Below are 15,349 nucleotides of genomic sequence, written 5' to 3'. Positions count from 1 at the left end.
ATTGTTTTTGATGGTATTTTAAATGAGATTGTTTTCTTTATTTCTGTTTCAGCTAATGCATTGTAGTGTATAGAAATGCAGCTGATTTTTGGATGTTGATTTTTATCCTGCATAGGTCTTCTTTGATTTCTTACATCACTGTTTTCTGCTTTCAAAATACTGATCCTGAACCTGCATGTTTCTCTTTTGGAGGGAGAAAATATTGTGAATGTTTTGTTTCTAGTTTAGTTTCCATTTGTGCAGGGCTATCATATACTGATGTGATTGATTTTGTATGTTGACCTTGTAGCTTGTGGACTTGCTAGTTCTGGGAATTTTTTGTAGATTCCTTGGAATTTCTATGTAGGCAATCTTCTCCTCAAATAGAAGCAGTTTATTTCTTCCTTTCTAATCTGTGTACTTTTATTTATTTTTATTGACTTATTATGTCAGCAGTGGTGAGAGTGGACGTTTTCCTTTTTCCCTGTCTTAAAGGGAAAGTATTCATCTTTTCCCTTTAAGTATAATGTTAACCATAGGTTTGTTATAGATGCCTTTTATTAAATTAAGTTTCTATACCTAGTCTGCTGAGAATTTTCATCATGAACAGATGTTGAATTTTTTTTGCATGCTTTTTCTGCATCAATTGATGTGATCATGTGGTTTTGCTTCTTTGTTAATACAGGAAATGCATTAATGATTTTTCAAATATTGCACAGCTTGGCTTCCCTGGAAAGCCCCACTTAGTCATTTTCTTTTTCTGTGTTGCTGAATTTGACTTGGTGATATTTTGTTGAAGATTTTTGTGTTAATATTCATGAGGGATATTGGTCTGTAGTTTTCTCTCTTTTTTTTGTAGTATTGTTATACGGTTTGCTGTCAGGGTATTGCTGGCCTCATAAAGTGAGTTGGAAAGTGTTCCTTTCTCTTATTTTCTTGATAAGGTTGTTTAAATTTAGCGCTATTTGTCCCTTAAATGCCTGGTAGAATTTGCAAATGATACCATCTTGGCCTGGAGTTTTGTTTTGCTTTGTTTGGGGAGGTTTTAAACTACAAATTTAATTTTTTAAGCAATTATAAGAATATTCAGGTTAGCTGTTTCGTCTTAGATGAATTTTTGTAGTTTCTAGTTTTTGAGGAACTGGTCCATTTCAAAGTTTTTGAATTTATGTGTGTAGAGATGTTCACCTTCCAGGACTGCTTTGAGGAAAATAGCTAGCAATTACTAGCACTGTGCTGTGTGCCTGGTGCAGTACTAAGCACAGACTATTAATTAACTAATTTAGTCCTCACCATTACCCTCAGAGGGTGCTGTTATTACCCTCCACATTTACATTATGTAAACATTTATATACTGCCTCACACATTTCTTAATGGACATATAAAATTTTCCTTTTAAGTGTAAGTAGTTACATACAATCTAATTTCTGGTATATTAAAAACATTGATTTTTTAACATCACTCTTATATGTGAAATCCATAGCAATTTAATACCTACTATCATTTTTTTAAAAAATATGAATAATCTCGTCTTTGAGAAATATATATCATGATATTTACTCCTTGAATTCATAGTATTCCCTTATTATCCTTTTAATATCTGCTGGCTCTGTAGTGATATTCTCTTTTAATTCCTGATATTAGTAATTTATGGATTCCCTGTTTTTTTGTCAGTCTTACTAAAGGTTTGTCAATTTTATTGATCTTTTCAAAGAACTAACTTTTTGTTTCATTGTCTTTCTGTTTTTAATTTTATCAATTTTTACTCAATTCTCCCTTACTTCTGCTTTCTCTGGGTTTATTTTGCTCCTGTTTTTCTATTTTTTAACACAGAAGCTTAGAATTTTGATTTGAGACCTTCTTTTCTAACAAGCATTTAATACTATAAATTTCCCTTTAAGCACTGTTTTAGATACATCCCACAAATTTTGATGTGCTATTTTTCGTTTTCCTCTTGGACCCATGCATTCTTTAGAAATGTGTTAATTTCTGAAGTGTTTGGAGATTTTCTGCTATTGATATCTAATTTAAATTCATTATGGTCAAAAAACATAATTTGTATGATTTCATTTCTTTTAAATTTGTTGAGTTTTGTTGTGTGATCCTGGATATGGTCTGTCTTCATGAATGTTCTATATGCACTTGAAAAGAATGTGTATTCTGCTGTTGTTGGGTGAAGTATTCTATAAATGCCAATTGTAGCTGGTAGTTGTTAGTGCTGCCTAACTCCATATCCTTGCTAACTTTCTGCCCGCTTGTTCTGCCAATTAACATGAGAGGAATATTCACCTCTCCAGTTATCATCATGGCTTTGCTTCTACTTTCTGTCAGCAACGTATTTTGAAGCTCTGTTGCTAGATGCATACACGTTTAAGATTGTTATGTCTTCTTGGTGAATTAACCTTCTTATCATTGTACAATGTTTCTCTCTATCTCTGGTCATTTTCTTACCTCCAAAGTCTACTTCATCTGCTATGAAAATAGTCACCCTAGCTTTCTTTTGATTAGTGTTTGCATGCTTTACTTTTTCCCATTCTTTTACTTTTAACCTATCTATAGCATTATATTTCAAATAACTTTTTTTGGAGAGAGCTATAGATGGAGCTTGGTTTTTAAATCTGTTCTGACAGTCTGTCCCTTAATTGGCTTGTTTAGACCATTTATATTTAATGTAATTTTTGATAATTGGATTTAGGTTTACCATCATCTTATTTGTTTTTTCTTTTGTTTTCTTCATTCTTCTGTTTCTCCTTTCCTACCTTCTTTTGGATTATTTGAATCTGTTTTAGTATTCCATTTTCATTTATTTATTTCATTCTACTTCCTTATGGTGTCCTTGATTTAAATGATAAATCTGCTGTCTTTAAGTCATTGTTCCCTTATATTTATGTATCTTTTTCTCTGGCTCTTTTCAGGATTTTTTTTAACTTTAGTTTTCAGAGTTTGATGGATGGTCTGGGCCTGGATTTTTTTAGCTTTATCCTGTTTGAGAGTAAGTTAACTTCTTGAATCTGTTGGTTTGTGTCTTTTGTTAAATGTGGAAAGTTTGTAGACATTATTCTTCAGATATTTTTTCTGCATCATACTCCCTCTTCTCCTTCTGGTGCTCCAGTGACAGGAATGGTAGACATTTTTTATTGTCCCACACACCTCTGAGACTTTATTTTTTTTTTAATCTTTTTACTCTCTATTGTTCAAATTGAATAGTTTTCATTGACTTACTGTCAAGGTCACTGATCTTTCCTCTTTCATCTCCGTTTTGGTGTTGAGCCCATCCAGTGATTTTTTTAAAAGTTTTTGTTACTGTATTTTTAGTTCTAAAATTTCCTTTTGGTTCTTATTTACATCTTCTCTTTGCTGATGAGAATTTGCTGAGACTTTCTATCTTTCCATTCTTTTCAAGAGTGTTTACTCTTACTTCTTGGAGCACTTTTGTAATAGCTGGCTTAAAGTTTTTGTGTTATAATTTCAACCTCTGTGTCTTCTCTGTATTGCAATCTTTTGATCATCTTTTCCTGTAGAAGTTGAGAGTTTTCTGGTTCTTCATATGCAAAGTAATTTTGGATTGTATCATGGACATTTTGAGTCTTATGTTATGAGACTCTTGGTCTTACTTAAATCCTGTAGAGAATTTTTATATTTTTGGCTTAGCAGGCAACTTACTCAGTTGTATCAGGCTGTAAGTTCTAGCCAGCTTTCTTGGGGTTGTGATTCAAATATCAGTTTAGTTTTCAAAGCCTTTGCAATGCTTTTCAGATCTTTGTCACACAGTGGCCAGCTTTATTTCATACTTCAGTTCTCAAAGTTTATGGTCAGATGCACACCTGAGAAGTTTTGGCATGAGCCCAGGAGTTCACAGACAACGCTTATGGGGTCACTTTCCTGTGCACCTCCCTTTCCATGATCTCCCCAGTACTTTCACTGCCTTGGGACTCCCCTCTCAGTATTTCATCCAGAAATCTGGGACTTTATTTGCCATACTTTGCCGCATACTTCCTGCAACTATGACTGCAGGAAGAAGAGCTGCAAGAAGATAGGAGGAGAAAGAACTCGATGGAAGTTTGTACTGTCCTCTTGGGGCCACGGCTTCTCTGATGGAGAAGAAGTCTTAGGTACCTTTAAGTCCTTGCTGTCACCATGATCTCTGCCACTACCTTGCAGTGACCTTGGGGCTGGGACACAAGTGAATAGAGGGGAAAAGATAAGTATTTTTCCCTTCTCTGAGCCCCTTCCTGATCCTTGAGCCCAAACTAGACAGTCTTTCCTAGAGCCCTCTCCACTGTGCCCAAGGCCCACTTCTAGGTTTTAGGCTGCCTTGAATCCAGGCCAGGAGGTGGAAGGAATCACTTCCAATTCAGTGGTACTTTGAATTCCTGTCACGTCGTCTTCCCTAGTCTGCCTGCTGTGATTGCCTTTCAGTCTTCAGATCGTTGCTCCATGCATTCTCCCCAGGCTTTTTTAGCTGCGTTCAGTGAGACACACAGAATAGTTTGTGCTTACTCCATCTTAACCAAAGCTGACCTCAGGTATATTTTCTTACCTTTGTCCAAGTTAAAAGGTATTCATAGAGGTTGCAAATTATATTTACTGTGACTCTGCTGGACAATAACACCAAAAATATATGCATGTATATATGTAGAAACTAAAGGATACAAATGAGAAAAATGAAGCTGTCTAGTACACAGTGGAGCAAACATTTCATCCCTAATTAAAGTTTGAACACTTTATGTTTGAATTCAGGAATGTATTGGCATTTGGTTTTTGGATGATACTCCTTTAGCAGGTACAGTAGGGGGAATAGTAGAGAGCAGGGTCAGGAAAGACTGACAGAATGAGAGAGGTGTGAACTGATCTTTAAAGAATCAGATTAGTAGAAGTTATTTAGGTGGAATGGGTAATGGCATTTGAGGCAGAGGGCACAACCTGAGAAAACGCAGGTATAAATATGCATGGTGTGTGTGTGGATGTGTGTCATAGAGGAACAGGCAAAAGCAGGAAAGGAAACTCGGATTCAGTTACCACTTACTGTTCCTTATTAGAGACTGCTATAAAAATAGTCCCACAAACACATTAGAAATGTTAGAAACACATTGGTGTGAATTTCAAAATTGCAAGTTTTAGAATTTAGAACATGTGTTAAATAATCGTTCCTGTACATTGAACTGTTCTATCCTGCCATTTATACTAAGTCTTCTGGATTTTTAATGAAAATGAATTGCATTTGCCATCGTCGTTTTTACTTACTAGCAATTTCATTTTATGGCAAGGTGAACAAGTACTATCTCTTTTGATCTAAATTTGTGATAATTGTCTTTGGCTTGTTTTTTAATTAAACTTTTAATTTGAGATAATTATAGATTCACAAATAAATCACAAATAGTTTAGATTCATAAATAATACAGAGGTCCTGTGTACCTTTGACCCGGTTTCCCCCAGTGGTAACAGCTTGCAAAACTATAGGACGATATCACAGCCAGAATATGGACATTGGTATAGGCAAGACACAAAACAATTCCATCACCACAGGGCTCCCTAGGTGCCTTTTATACCCACCCTCCCCTCTTTTCCCCTCCACTCCATCCCTAACCTTGGCAACCACTAGTCTGTTCTCCATTTTTGTAATTTTGTCATTTCAAGAATGTGATATAAATGGAATCACAGAGTATGTAAATTTTGGATTGGCTTTTATCACTCTCCATAATTTCTTGGAGATTCATCTAAATTGTTGCATGTATCAATAGTTGGTCCCTTTTTATTGCTGAGTAGTATTTCATGACTTATTTTTCAGCTATATTTTGCCATTACTTGAAAAAGAAAGTCTTGTTACGCTGGAGTTTTTCTCATTTATATATTTTCTTTGGAATTTAGACTAAAATCAAAAGCCTTAGGAGCATTCTAGTTTTCTTTTCTAAATTCCATTTAGGTCAGTCAACCATAATATGTTGACATTATTAAGTCTTAGAGGAGAGAAAATCTTATGTGCAAGTACATTCTACTACTTTACTCCCCTTATCTTGCCTAATCTAGAAGTGAGATCAGAACACATGAGGGAGAATACTGCTTGAAAAATACAGTGTTCCAATACACTGTCCTGCTGGCCACGATGAAGCAGGAAGGAGCCTGTGCCTGGCTGCGCTGCAGTGAAAGAAGTGTGTTCGCATCACAGGCCAGCACTCAGATCTTTTCTGTCTTCCTCAGTCAACATGATTCTAGTTGCTGAACCAAAATTCCAGCCCCAATAATGAGAGAAAGAATGGAGATTTCCAGTTTTTAAATTGTGGTAGATAAGTCTGGGACCACATTCTGAGTATAAGTGCTCATTTAAGGAGGCTAGATTTTATCAGAGGCAGAAATGAAGAAATACAGAAGTGAATAAATAATTTAATCGAATTGCAGTCAGTTTTTAAATTAGGTATGATAAATTTAGAAGAAAAATTAGTGGTGTCCAAAATATCATTTTAAATTTTAATACCAATGTTATCTTACACCTTAGCAAGTAATAATTCTGGCTGCTTTGATTTTCATTTGTGGAGAAATAAAGGGCATAGATATACAATAGTAAATAACTATATTACTATCGTATAATTACCCAATTGGCATACTGTTTATTATTTTAGTTTAAGTAATTAGCTTTGGAGAGTGAGAAAAAAAGGATGTTAGACATGGTCAGACACTTCACAAACCCTGGTGTTTATCCCACAGTATTATACACAGTTTACCAGGGATTTTTAAAGTGTCATTTGGCTGATGGCAAGTATAAAATGAGAATTCTTCAGCAGAGGTTAATGTCATCATTATCTACTTTAGACAGTGTTTTCTTATGCTGATTTAAAGAGCTTTGTGCATATTTTAACTATTTTTCACATAGTGATTATCTTTAAATACTAATATAAAAGTTAATGAATGAAGAAAGTCTGCCGAATAAATGTATCCAATAATCCAAGGCACTTAAAGACATACATGCTCTACTATGAGCAAAGACTTTGCTTGGTTAGCGCTCCATCTCTCCATTCAGTTATCAAACTTAGGGGAACTCTAACTCAAGATTTGGACTGACATATTCAGTGGGATTTGATTGGGGCGCAGATAACTACATGATGTTTTATATGACTTTTTAAGTATTCCATTCATAATTACGATATATACTCTGCTACTACCTTTTAAAACAGTTTTTAACTGCATATCTTTCGTATGTTCTTAATAAACTGTTATAAGTAAAATGTATTTGAATGTGTAAAACTGACTTTCTGCTTGCCAAATAATATGCATATTTACTCTGAGTTTATTCGAGATAGACTGCTTCAGCCACAGTAAACATGTAGGTGGCAATGGAGGATAATAGACATCTAAAAACATTTAGCAGTACCACTGTTATTATTTATTACTATTTATCAGAGTTAGAGTGATGAATAGAGGGAAAGAAAGAGTCAAGAGCCTTAGGTGTATACTCGCACGCTGCCCTGTGCTCCGGTCTGCTGTCTAGTGTGCTGGGCCCCTGGTTAGACAGGCAGGGCCGGTGGAGAGCGGGGTAGAGCCTTCAGACCTGCACTCACATCCCGCCTCTACCACCTGGCAGCTGTGTGCCCTTGAGCCTTTAACCCCCTCAAGCCTCAAGTTTTGTTTTAGTTTTGTTTTTAACTTATAAAACAGGTTGTTATAGAGGTTAAAGGAAATAAGTTTATAAAGCATCTGGCACAGTGCCTAGAACATAAAAATTTGTGCTGTGGAGAAGAAATGAAAAGAGGAATCCTACTACCTATGGGTAGAGCTCCTCACCTAAAAAGTACTAACCTCCCAGAATACTTATCATTCTAGTATATGTATAATTCCAGAATTATATGTAAATCTGCACTAATTGCTTCTCTATGGTATCTTTGTGAGTTTGGTAAAACTCTTTGGTTAACTCTCTTTAAGGTCCTTTACTTGTCACGGGCACATTACTATACTTATAAAAGGGAAAAAAATGAAATATAATCTAAAAGTTTCCTTTTTGTTTCTAGAAGTTAAAACGTTTGTGACACATGAATCTAGTTTAATCCTTTGTTCTTTGATTCTAGCAGGAAAGGAAGGACAAGAAACCCTGGGGCCTGAAGCTCAGGCAGGTGAAGCAGGATGTCCAGGTAGTCTCTTGCCGTTTTCTTTCCTCTGTGGTCTTTGAACAAGGTCTTTTGTGTCACTGACTTTTGCATTTGTGAGAGCTGAGTTTAGTTTATTTCCTCCTCTTTTATCTTGCCCTCCTTAAGTGTTGAAGTACCTAGGCATGTGAGGTGCTGTATAAAAAGTTAGTTTATATTCTTTAAAGATAATGTAAACTTACATATCCATAGAATACAGCAGATTGTCCATTCTATAAGGATGACAAGCATATGTACAGAAATTCAAAAAATAAATGTTTGAATGGTGATTTGAACTTCTACCAAATTTTTTACCAAAGTTATAGAAATGCAGATCTAAGTATTCTGAGTTTCATCATCAGTTACCCAGATCTGCATTGGATTGCCCACAAGACGGAAAGCAGAAGAGAGAAGAATAAGCAAATATAATGGGTAATCTATCAACCAGTTGAGAATCATCAATATTGATGAGTTGAGTGAGCATGTCACAGCAAACAAAAGAATCAAAATTTTTTCTTGTAATTTCTGTGATTGAAAAAGGCCAAAATGAAGTTGAATTATAGTAAAGAAGGAAATTTGCTTCTAGGTGGCTAAAAATACATTCTCACTGAGACTTATTCCTCTGTAAGGGATTCAAATCAGATTTAAGAAGCAAGAGAGTAAGTGGAAAACTTCAATCCAGATCTTATGTATGATACTACCAGGCACTTTTCATTGTGTCGCATAAAATTCTTAGAATGCAAACATCAAAATTCCAAAGTATTAAACATTTCTTCAAAATACTGTACTTAAAAGCAGTGTAATTGTAGTTTGTATATTCAACCATAAATTAGATATTTCCATCATATAGTTTTAATTTTCTTGTCTTCTTTGGTTTAACATTTATAGGGGTTTTTTTATTTGCAGTGTATTTTAGGAATGTGCATGAGTGTGTTTCATAGTAATGTGTCAAAAATAGACTTTCATCTATAATAAAAACATTAGCGGTCCCATACTTGTCAGTCAGTTCTGTAAAACAAGGAGTCAATCTTTGTGCTTTTATTAAAGGTGATTCCAAAATAATTAAATAATAATGAAATATGTGATAAATTTTGGTGCTGCAGCCTAAAATTTTATATTCAGTCTTTAACTTGCTGTGTTTAAATTGCATGAATAATGAATGCGGGTATGTTTGTTGTCAAATATTTGTGAACTTACACATTGTATAAATTATTTAAACTGGATATTTGTTATTAGTAAAATAGTGTTAATGAACACAAAAGAATGCTGTTTATTACTCTTTTACTTAATGTTAAACTTTGATGACAGTTATTACCAGAGTTACAGAAGATCATTTGCCCTTTTAGGCAAAATACTATCAAAAAAGACATTCACAGTTCTAAGTTTACGGTATTTTACCTCACAGTTTGCTCTTCACTACAAAAATAAATTAATTCTTTCAGTTTGAAGTACTGACTAGTACATAAATTGTCTACCAGAAAAAAAAGGCCTGCATCTAGAAAGTAGAGTAACCTTGTCCTGTTAAGGGAAGGTGCTGCTGGTGGAGATGTGCGTCTCCCCCGCCCGCAGCAGGATGGTCATCCCCACTGCATGTTCTCCCTGGAACGTGGCGGGTTAGGAGTAAGCAGACGTGTGAGGGAGCCTAGTCAGTGTAGTTTAAGGAATTCAGTGTGGAAATGAGTTTAAAACTTTTGAGCAGTTAAACTTTAAAATTATGTTTTGCCTTTGCTTCTGTTACTTCCTTGACTTCTAGAGAATAATGTGCTGACAAAGTAAACAAAAACATTGTGCAAAGGTCAGCATCATTAGTTTAGAACTTTGTCAGATCCTTTCTACAGCTGACTTCCTTTTGCAATTCACCAAGTTAGGAGAGCTGTAGTCTTGGCTTAGTATTCAGAGAGGGAAAAGTTCACCCAAAACATCCTTTGTCCCTTCTGAACATCCTTTTTTCGTTTATATAGTTAATAGTTTTACAAAGTTTCAAAAATGGAGGCTAAAGATAGGAAGAAGCCTAAGGATACTTTATTTTAAAGGAAATGAAATATTGATGGCTAAATAAAATGTTTTAGTCTTTATGTTAAATGTTTGTTACTCTATGCTTGCTGTCTCTAATTTGTGGTTGTAACCCTGTAATTCTATACTTTGACAGTCAGCTCTGAGTTTTATCATATTTAAAAGAAAACCGAATTATATGTTTCTGTGCATTTGCTTCTCTCTCTAGTATTTAAATACGTAAGTCTATCCATCTTAATACAAGGAATTTTGCTTTATAATTGACCTTTTCACAATGTTCACTTTCTAGTACTTTAAATCTTAAGTGTAAAACTGCAGCATCTCTGGGCTCAGCCTGGAACTGGCTTGGTAGATGCAGGTTCCTGGAGACAGTGTAGTCTAGTTGGAGAGAACTGAGGATTGGATACCAGACACCTAATACCAAATGGTCGGCTCTGATCATAATACTTCTTTACTGTGTGACTTTGGACAAGTTGTCTAACTTTCCTGACCCTAAATTTTTTATTAGGAAAAATTTTAATTGAGAAATTACATTGTTCTCCTTACAGGACTACTTTGAGGAAAATAGCTAACAATTACATAGCACTTACTATGTGCCTGGTGCAGTACTAAGCACAGACTACATTAATTAATTTAATCCTCACAACTACCCTAAGAAGCACTGTTACTGTCCTCCACATTTATATTATGTAAACTGACTATACTGCCTCACACATTTCTTAATGGACATAGGTGATTTTTTCTTTGTAAGTAGTTACATGCAGTCTAATTTCTGGTATATGAAAAACATTGACATTTTTAGCATCACTTTATATGTGAAATCCATAGCAATTTAATACCTATTATAATTCATTTTCTTAAAAATATGAATAAGTTCTTCCTTAAAAGTCAGAAATGTTCTCTCATAATGTTTTCTGCTTGAACTCATATTTCCATTCTACGTAGCCTGTAGAATTGATGCTAACAGTATATATATTCCCTGTTTGAAGATATTTTTGATCAACTGTCATTTCTTTACAAGAAAAACATGTATTGAAATTGAAATTTCTCTTTAATTTACAGAGACCACAGGCTCTTAAGATTTAAACAAAATGTATTGATTGATTTATCATATAATTATTAATACTACACAATTGATCATAGCATAAGTACAGTACAAATTTTAATAAATAATTATTAAAGAAAATATTACTGGAAATGAGATTACAGGAGCTGAAGTATTTTTCAATTAGGTCATATATCAGTAGTTTAATGTTTCTTATTTCTAGAAGAAAAAGTGTTCAGCATTAATTCTGTTTTTCTTTAGCACTGGGAAAGCCTTATTCTCATAAATAAAAAGATGGAATACATTTCTCTTATAACTGTGTTACTCAGTTCTTTACGCATCTTCAGAATTAAATGCAAAGAGTTATGGTTATCTAGCACTAAAAATATTTTTAATGTCCTGTCAACTGACACTTCTATTAAATGCTCCTTCAATTTTGTTGAAAGCAAAAATTCAAAGCCACCTCATTTGCTAAAGGGCTTGTTTCTCAATTATTAGAATCATTTACTCCCTCTTTTTCTGGGACTTATACCAAAAAGGCTTTACCAATACTTAATTATCAAAGGAGTAATGGTATCTATATTTGGCTTTTGTTATTTTTTTCCCCTCACCTAGAGGCAGTTTATTTAATGTATTCAGAAATGATTGGAGAAGTTGAAATGTTGTTGATTTCACTGCCTTTTGCCAATACATTTTTCATAATCCTTTTATCTTACCACATGAACTAACTGTATTTTCATCAGTACCTTAGAGTTACAAACTTAGTTCCTTCGGTTTCTGGAAAAGTTCTACCTAATAACCTAACTAGCAAAGCCAGCTATCATTGTCATACCAATCAGCCAAATCAGATTTTCTGTCAGAAAAAAGTGTGTCTTCATTTTTCTAATTCAAATAAATGTGCTAATATACATTTTGAGGAATTTTATGAAAATTTATTCTATGAGGAATATATAAATTCTATATAATGAGAATATATAAAGTATAAATAAATGCATCTTCTAAAAATAGATTATTCAATAATGAGAATAAGATTATAGAGATCTAATCTAATTTTTATATGTTATAAAAATCTTTGTCTCCAAATGATTACATTTAGAACCAGTCAGTGTATAATTAAGTTTATAACTTATCAAAGATGCAAGGTTCATGTATAAAATACGGACTATATAATTCTGAAAAGTGTATACTATTTAAAAACTCATTATTCCAGCAACCTGTATATATATGTATATATATATATATATATATATATATACACACATATATATGTATGTATAGTTACTAGGATATAGAAAATGTAAGCATTTTGTAAGTGGAGACTCTTTAGTTGAAATAAATATTTTATAATATGATTTGATAAAAACATTTTAACTATTTTGTGAAATCTACATGGAATCTATAAAAAATCATGCAATACAAATTTCATTCATGAGTTTTATCTGACTTAACTTGAAAATTTGAAGTTACATTGAAAATACTCAATGGCATTGACTTATACTGGTTTGGCTGTCCAAAAATGTTTATTGTTCCAGCCAATGACAGATCCGAGGAATGATTTTTGAGAATACTCTTTGCTTTGGTCTCATCAGGCTCCTTAAGAGCAATGAATTTCTTAGTAATAGTTAGGGGATGGAACAGGTAAGGTCATTAAAGGGAAATTACTCTCGCTCCCTGTGGCCATATCATTATATAGCTGATTTCAGAGCTTCCCAACTAGCACCAAAATATCCCCATTTCAATTGCCAGGCTTTACTCCTGATAGAAATCCATGTAAACAGAAAAGACTGGAAGGCCTGTGGTGGTTTTATGTTGCCTGGATTAGTCGATAAAAGAGGTTTCCCCCAATCAGTATTTTGAATTTTTTTCCTTTGGCCTCTTAGAGGTTGTTACACTCCAAGGCAATGCGCCGTATTAATGTACTAGATGGATGGAGGGAATATGTCTTTTCTCTTTGCTCTTTTAAGTTAAAGCAAAGCATACTGTGAAAAGCAGAGGATAGAGAGAAGAACTTTCAGGATTCTAAGAACATATGTGGAAGTTGAGAATCTGGAAATAGATTCCCTTAAAACCGACAGTACCAGCTTACCTCTTAAAAGTCTTCACTAACCCCTGGATCCAGGAACACCAGTTTGGTGACAATTCTCAGTATATAGCAGATGCTAAATAATTGATAGCTATTGTCCGTATTAAAAAGGCGGGGCAGGAAATGGTGAGTCACCATTATTACCATGTCATTGGCTCTAAGGTTTTAAACAGCACCCACCCTGGGGAGTTCAGTTACTTCTGTGCAGGAGATTTAACAAGGTTGTTTTTAATAACTGTTGAACAAAAAGATGCCCATGCATCACCATTTTAATTTGGCCCATTTCAGTCTTCTGGAAGTACAGTTTTACAGACTTAGAACTGACAGCTCAGCTGAAGTGTATAAAGAAGTCAGCCATGAGACAGTGGGAGCCATGCCAGCTCAGTCCAGTTAGCACCAGCGTGGAGTAGACGCTCTCCTCTGGATCCGGTGGAGGAGATGGAGGAAGAGCCTGGCGCAGCAATGCAGCTGCAAAAGCTCGGCAGCACTCTGGGCCGCCTCCTCACAGGGAGGACCTTCTGTTAGCTCCTGAGCCTTTTTTTTTTTTTTTTAAAGATTTTATTTTTCCTTTTTCCCCCAAAGCCCCCCAGTACATAGTTGTGTATTTTTAGTTGTGCGTCCTACTAGTTGTGGCATGTGGGATGCTACCTCAGCGTGGCCTGATGAGCGGTGCCATGTCCGCGCCCAGGATTCAAACCGGCGAAACACTGGGCCGCCAAAGCATAGAGCGGGAACTTAACCACTTGGCCATGGGGCTATACCACCCTGAACATGCCCCATCTTGTCTGATCTTGGAAGCTAAGCAGGGTTAGGCCTGGTTAGTACTTGGATGGGAGTCCTGAGCCTTTCTAACTTGAGAAAAAATGCCTCTGCCTTAATCCCACAGTTAAACATTTATTGAGACAAGAAGAGTAGCCTTGTTTGTGGATGAATACTAGAGGAGATAAGCAGCTTTATCAATTTGATACTCTCTTGCTAGAAATCTTTCTAACTATACATAACTATTAAGGCTATTCTCTAAGAAATCACTTAACTGAACTTCCAAGTGGTTTATATTGAGAAAGAATCAGATTTAAGTACAATCCTAAGTAAATAGGATGCACTAGGTTGCTAGGAAGGGCTAAGGTTTGAGACCTAAGGTTTTGTCTCTGCCTTTTTTCCTTGCTTCATGTTTGAGAACTTTAGAATTGTCAATTCTATTACTTTCTCTGTGTCTCATTTGTCAGTAAAACAGAATAAAAGTACAACTCTAAAAGGGATATTGTGAAAATTTCAGGATTTTTATAACACTTTAAATTTATAAAACAAAAAGACTTCTTAATAGATTATAACAGAATGAGTGAATTTTGTTTTTAATTTTCAGTAAACATCTTCTACAAATTCAAGAACAGCCATGTTTTCTCTCGAGATAAACAATTTCTTCTTTAGAGAAACTTTATAACAACTAGTTGATGAAATTGCTTTTTATAAAGTATGCATTTCTTTTAGTAAAAGATGATGAATGCGACTCAGATGCGGAAAATGAACAAAACCATGACCCTAATGTTGAGGAGTTCCTGCAACAACAAGACACTGCTGTCATCTACCCTGAGGCGCCCGAAGAGGACCAGAGGCAGGGCACGCCGGAAGCCAGCGGTCATGATGAAAATGGTAAACGGAGATTCTCGGTTTTCTTTTCATCTTTAAAGGATTATTCTTTCCATTGCTCTACTATGGGAAACTACTCTACTCTAGGGGACATTTTTGAAAACCAAAATTTATTGCAGTTGCCTGTAGAGAGTGATCTCTTTAATCAATGGAACATTGTCCAGGACAACAGTATAGTTTTAAATTAGTGTCTTCTCATATGTATAGTGGTAATGGTACTGCATGTGAAATGCTTAAAGCAGTGCCTGGACATTGATGTCCATTCACTTACGTGGCAGCCAGTAGTAGAGATGGGCACCAGGTTGACGCTCACTGCCCCTTAATTCTTTTCCACTATTCTGCTAGCAAGTGAAACACGGTTTTCTGGTTCAAAACATACTGATTTGGAGACAAATAGTTTTTTTCTGTCTGCTTTAGTCCACTCTTGATATGAACAGCCAGTGTATAAAGAGTGGTCAAATGCAATAA

General features: G+C 34.9%; 1 protein-coding gene across 19 annotated transcripts in view; it reads left to right on the top strand.

Annotated features, from left to right (window-relative positions):
* ZEB1 (zinc finger E-box binding homeobox 1) overlaps positions 1 to 15,349 on the top strand; it is a 180,819-nt gene that overhangs the window by 144,208 nt on the left and 21,262 nt on the right. For 7 of the 19 annotated variants that reach the window (XM_023632375.2, XM_070255224.1, XM_070255220.1 and 4 more), the window contains 2 exons: positions 8,037 to 8,099; positions 14,723 to 14,884. In XM_023632375.2, coding sequence (XP_023488143.1) covers positions 8,037 to 8,099; positions 14,723 to 14,884 — 225 coding nt within the window. The remainder of the gene's footprint in view (positions 1 to 8,036; positions 8,100 to 14,722; positions 14,885 to 15,349) is intronic. The other 12 variants (XM_023632376.2, XM_070255221.1, XM_070255218.1 and 9 more) reach the window with 2 other exon arrangements.

Source organism: Equus caballus, chromosome 29, assembly GCF_041296265.1.
Source record: "Equus caballus isolate H_3958 breed thoroughbred chromosome 29, TB-T2T, whole genome shotgun sequence".
Classification (NCBI taxonomy): Eukaryota; Metazoa; Chordata; class Mammalia; order Perissodactyla; family Equidae; genus Equus; species Equus caballus.
This window is presented reverse-complemented; position numbering and strand designations above follow the sequence as displayed.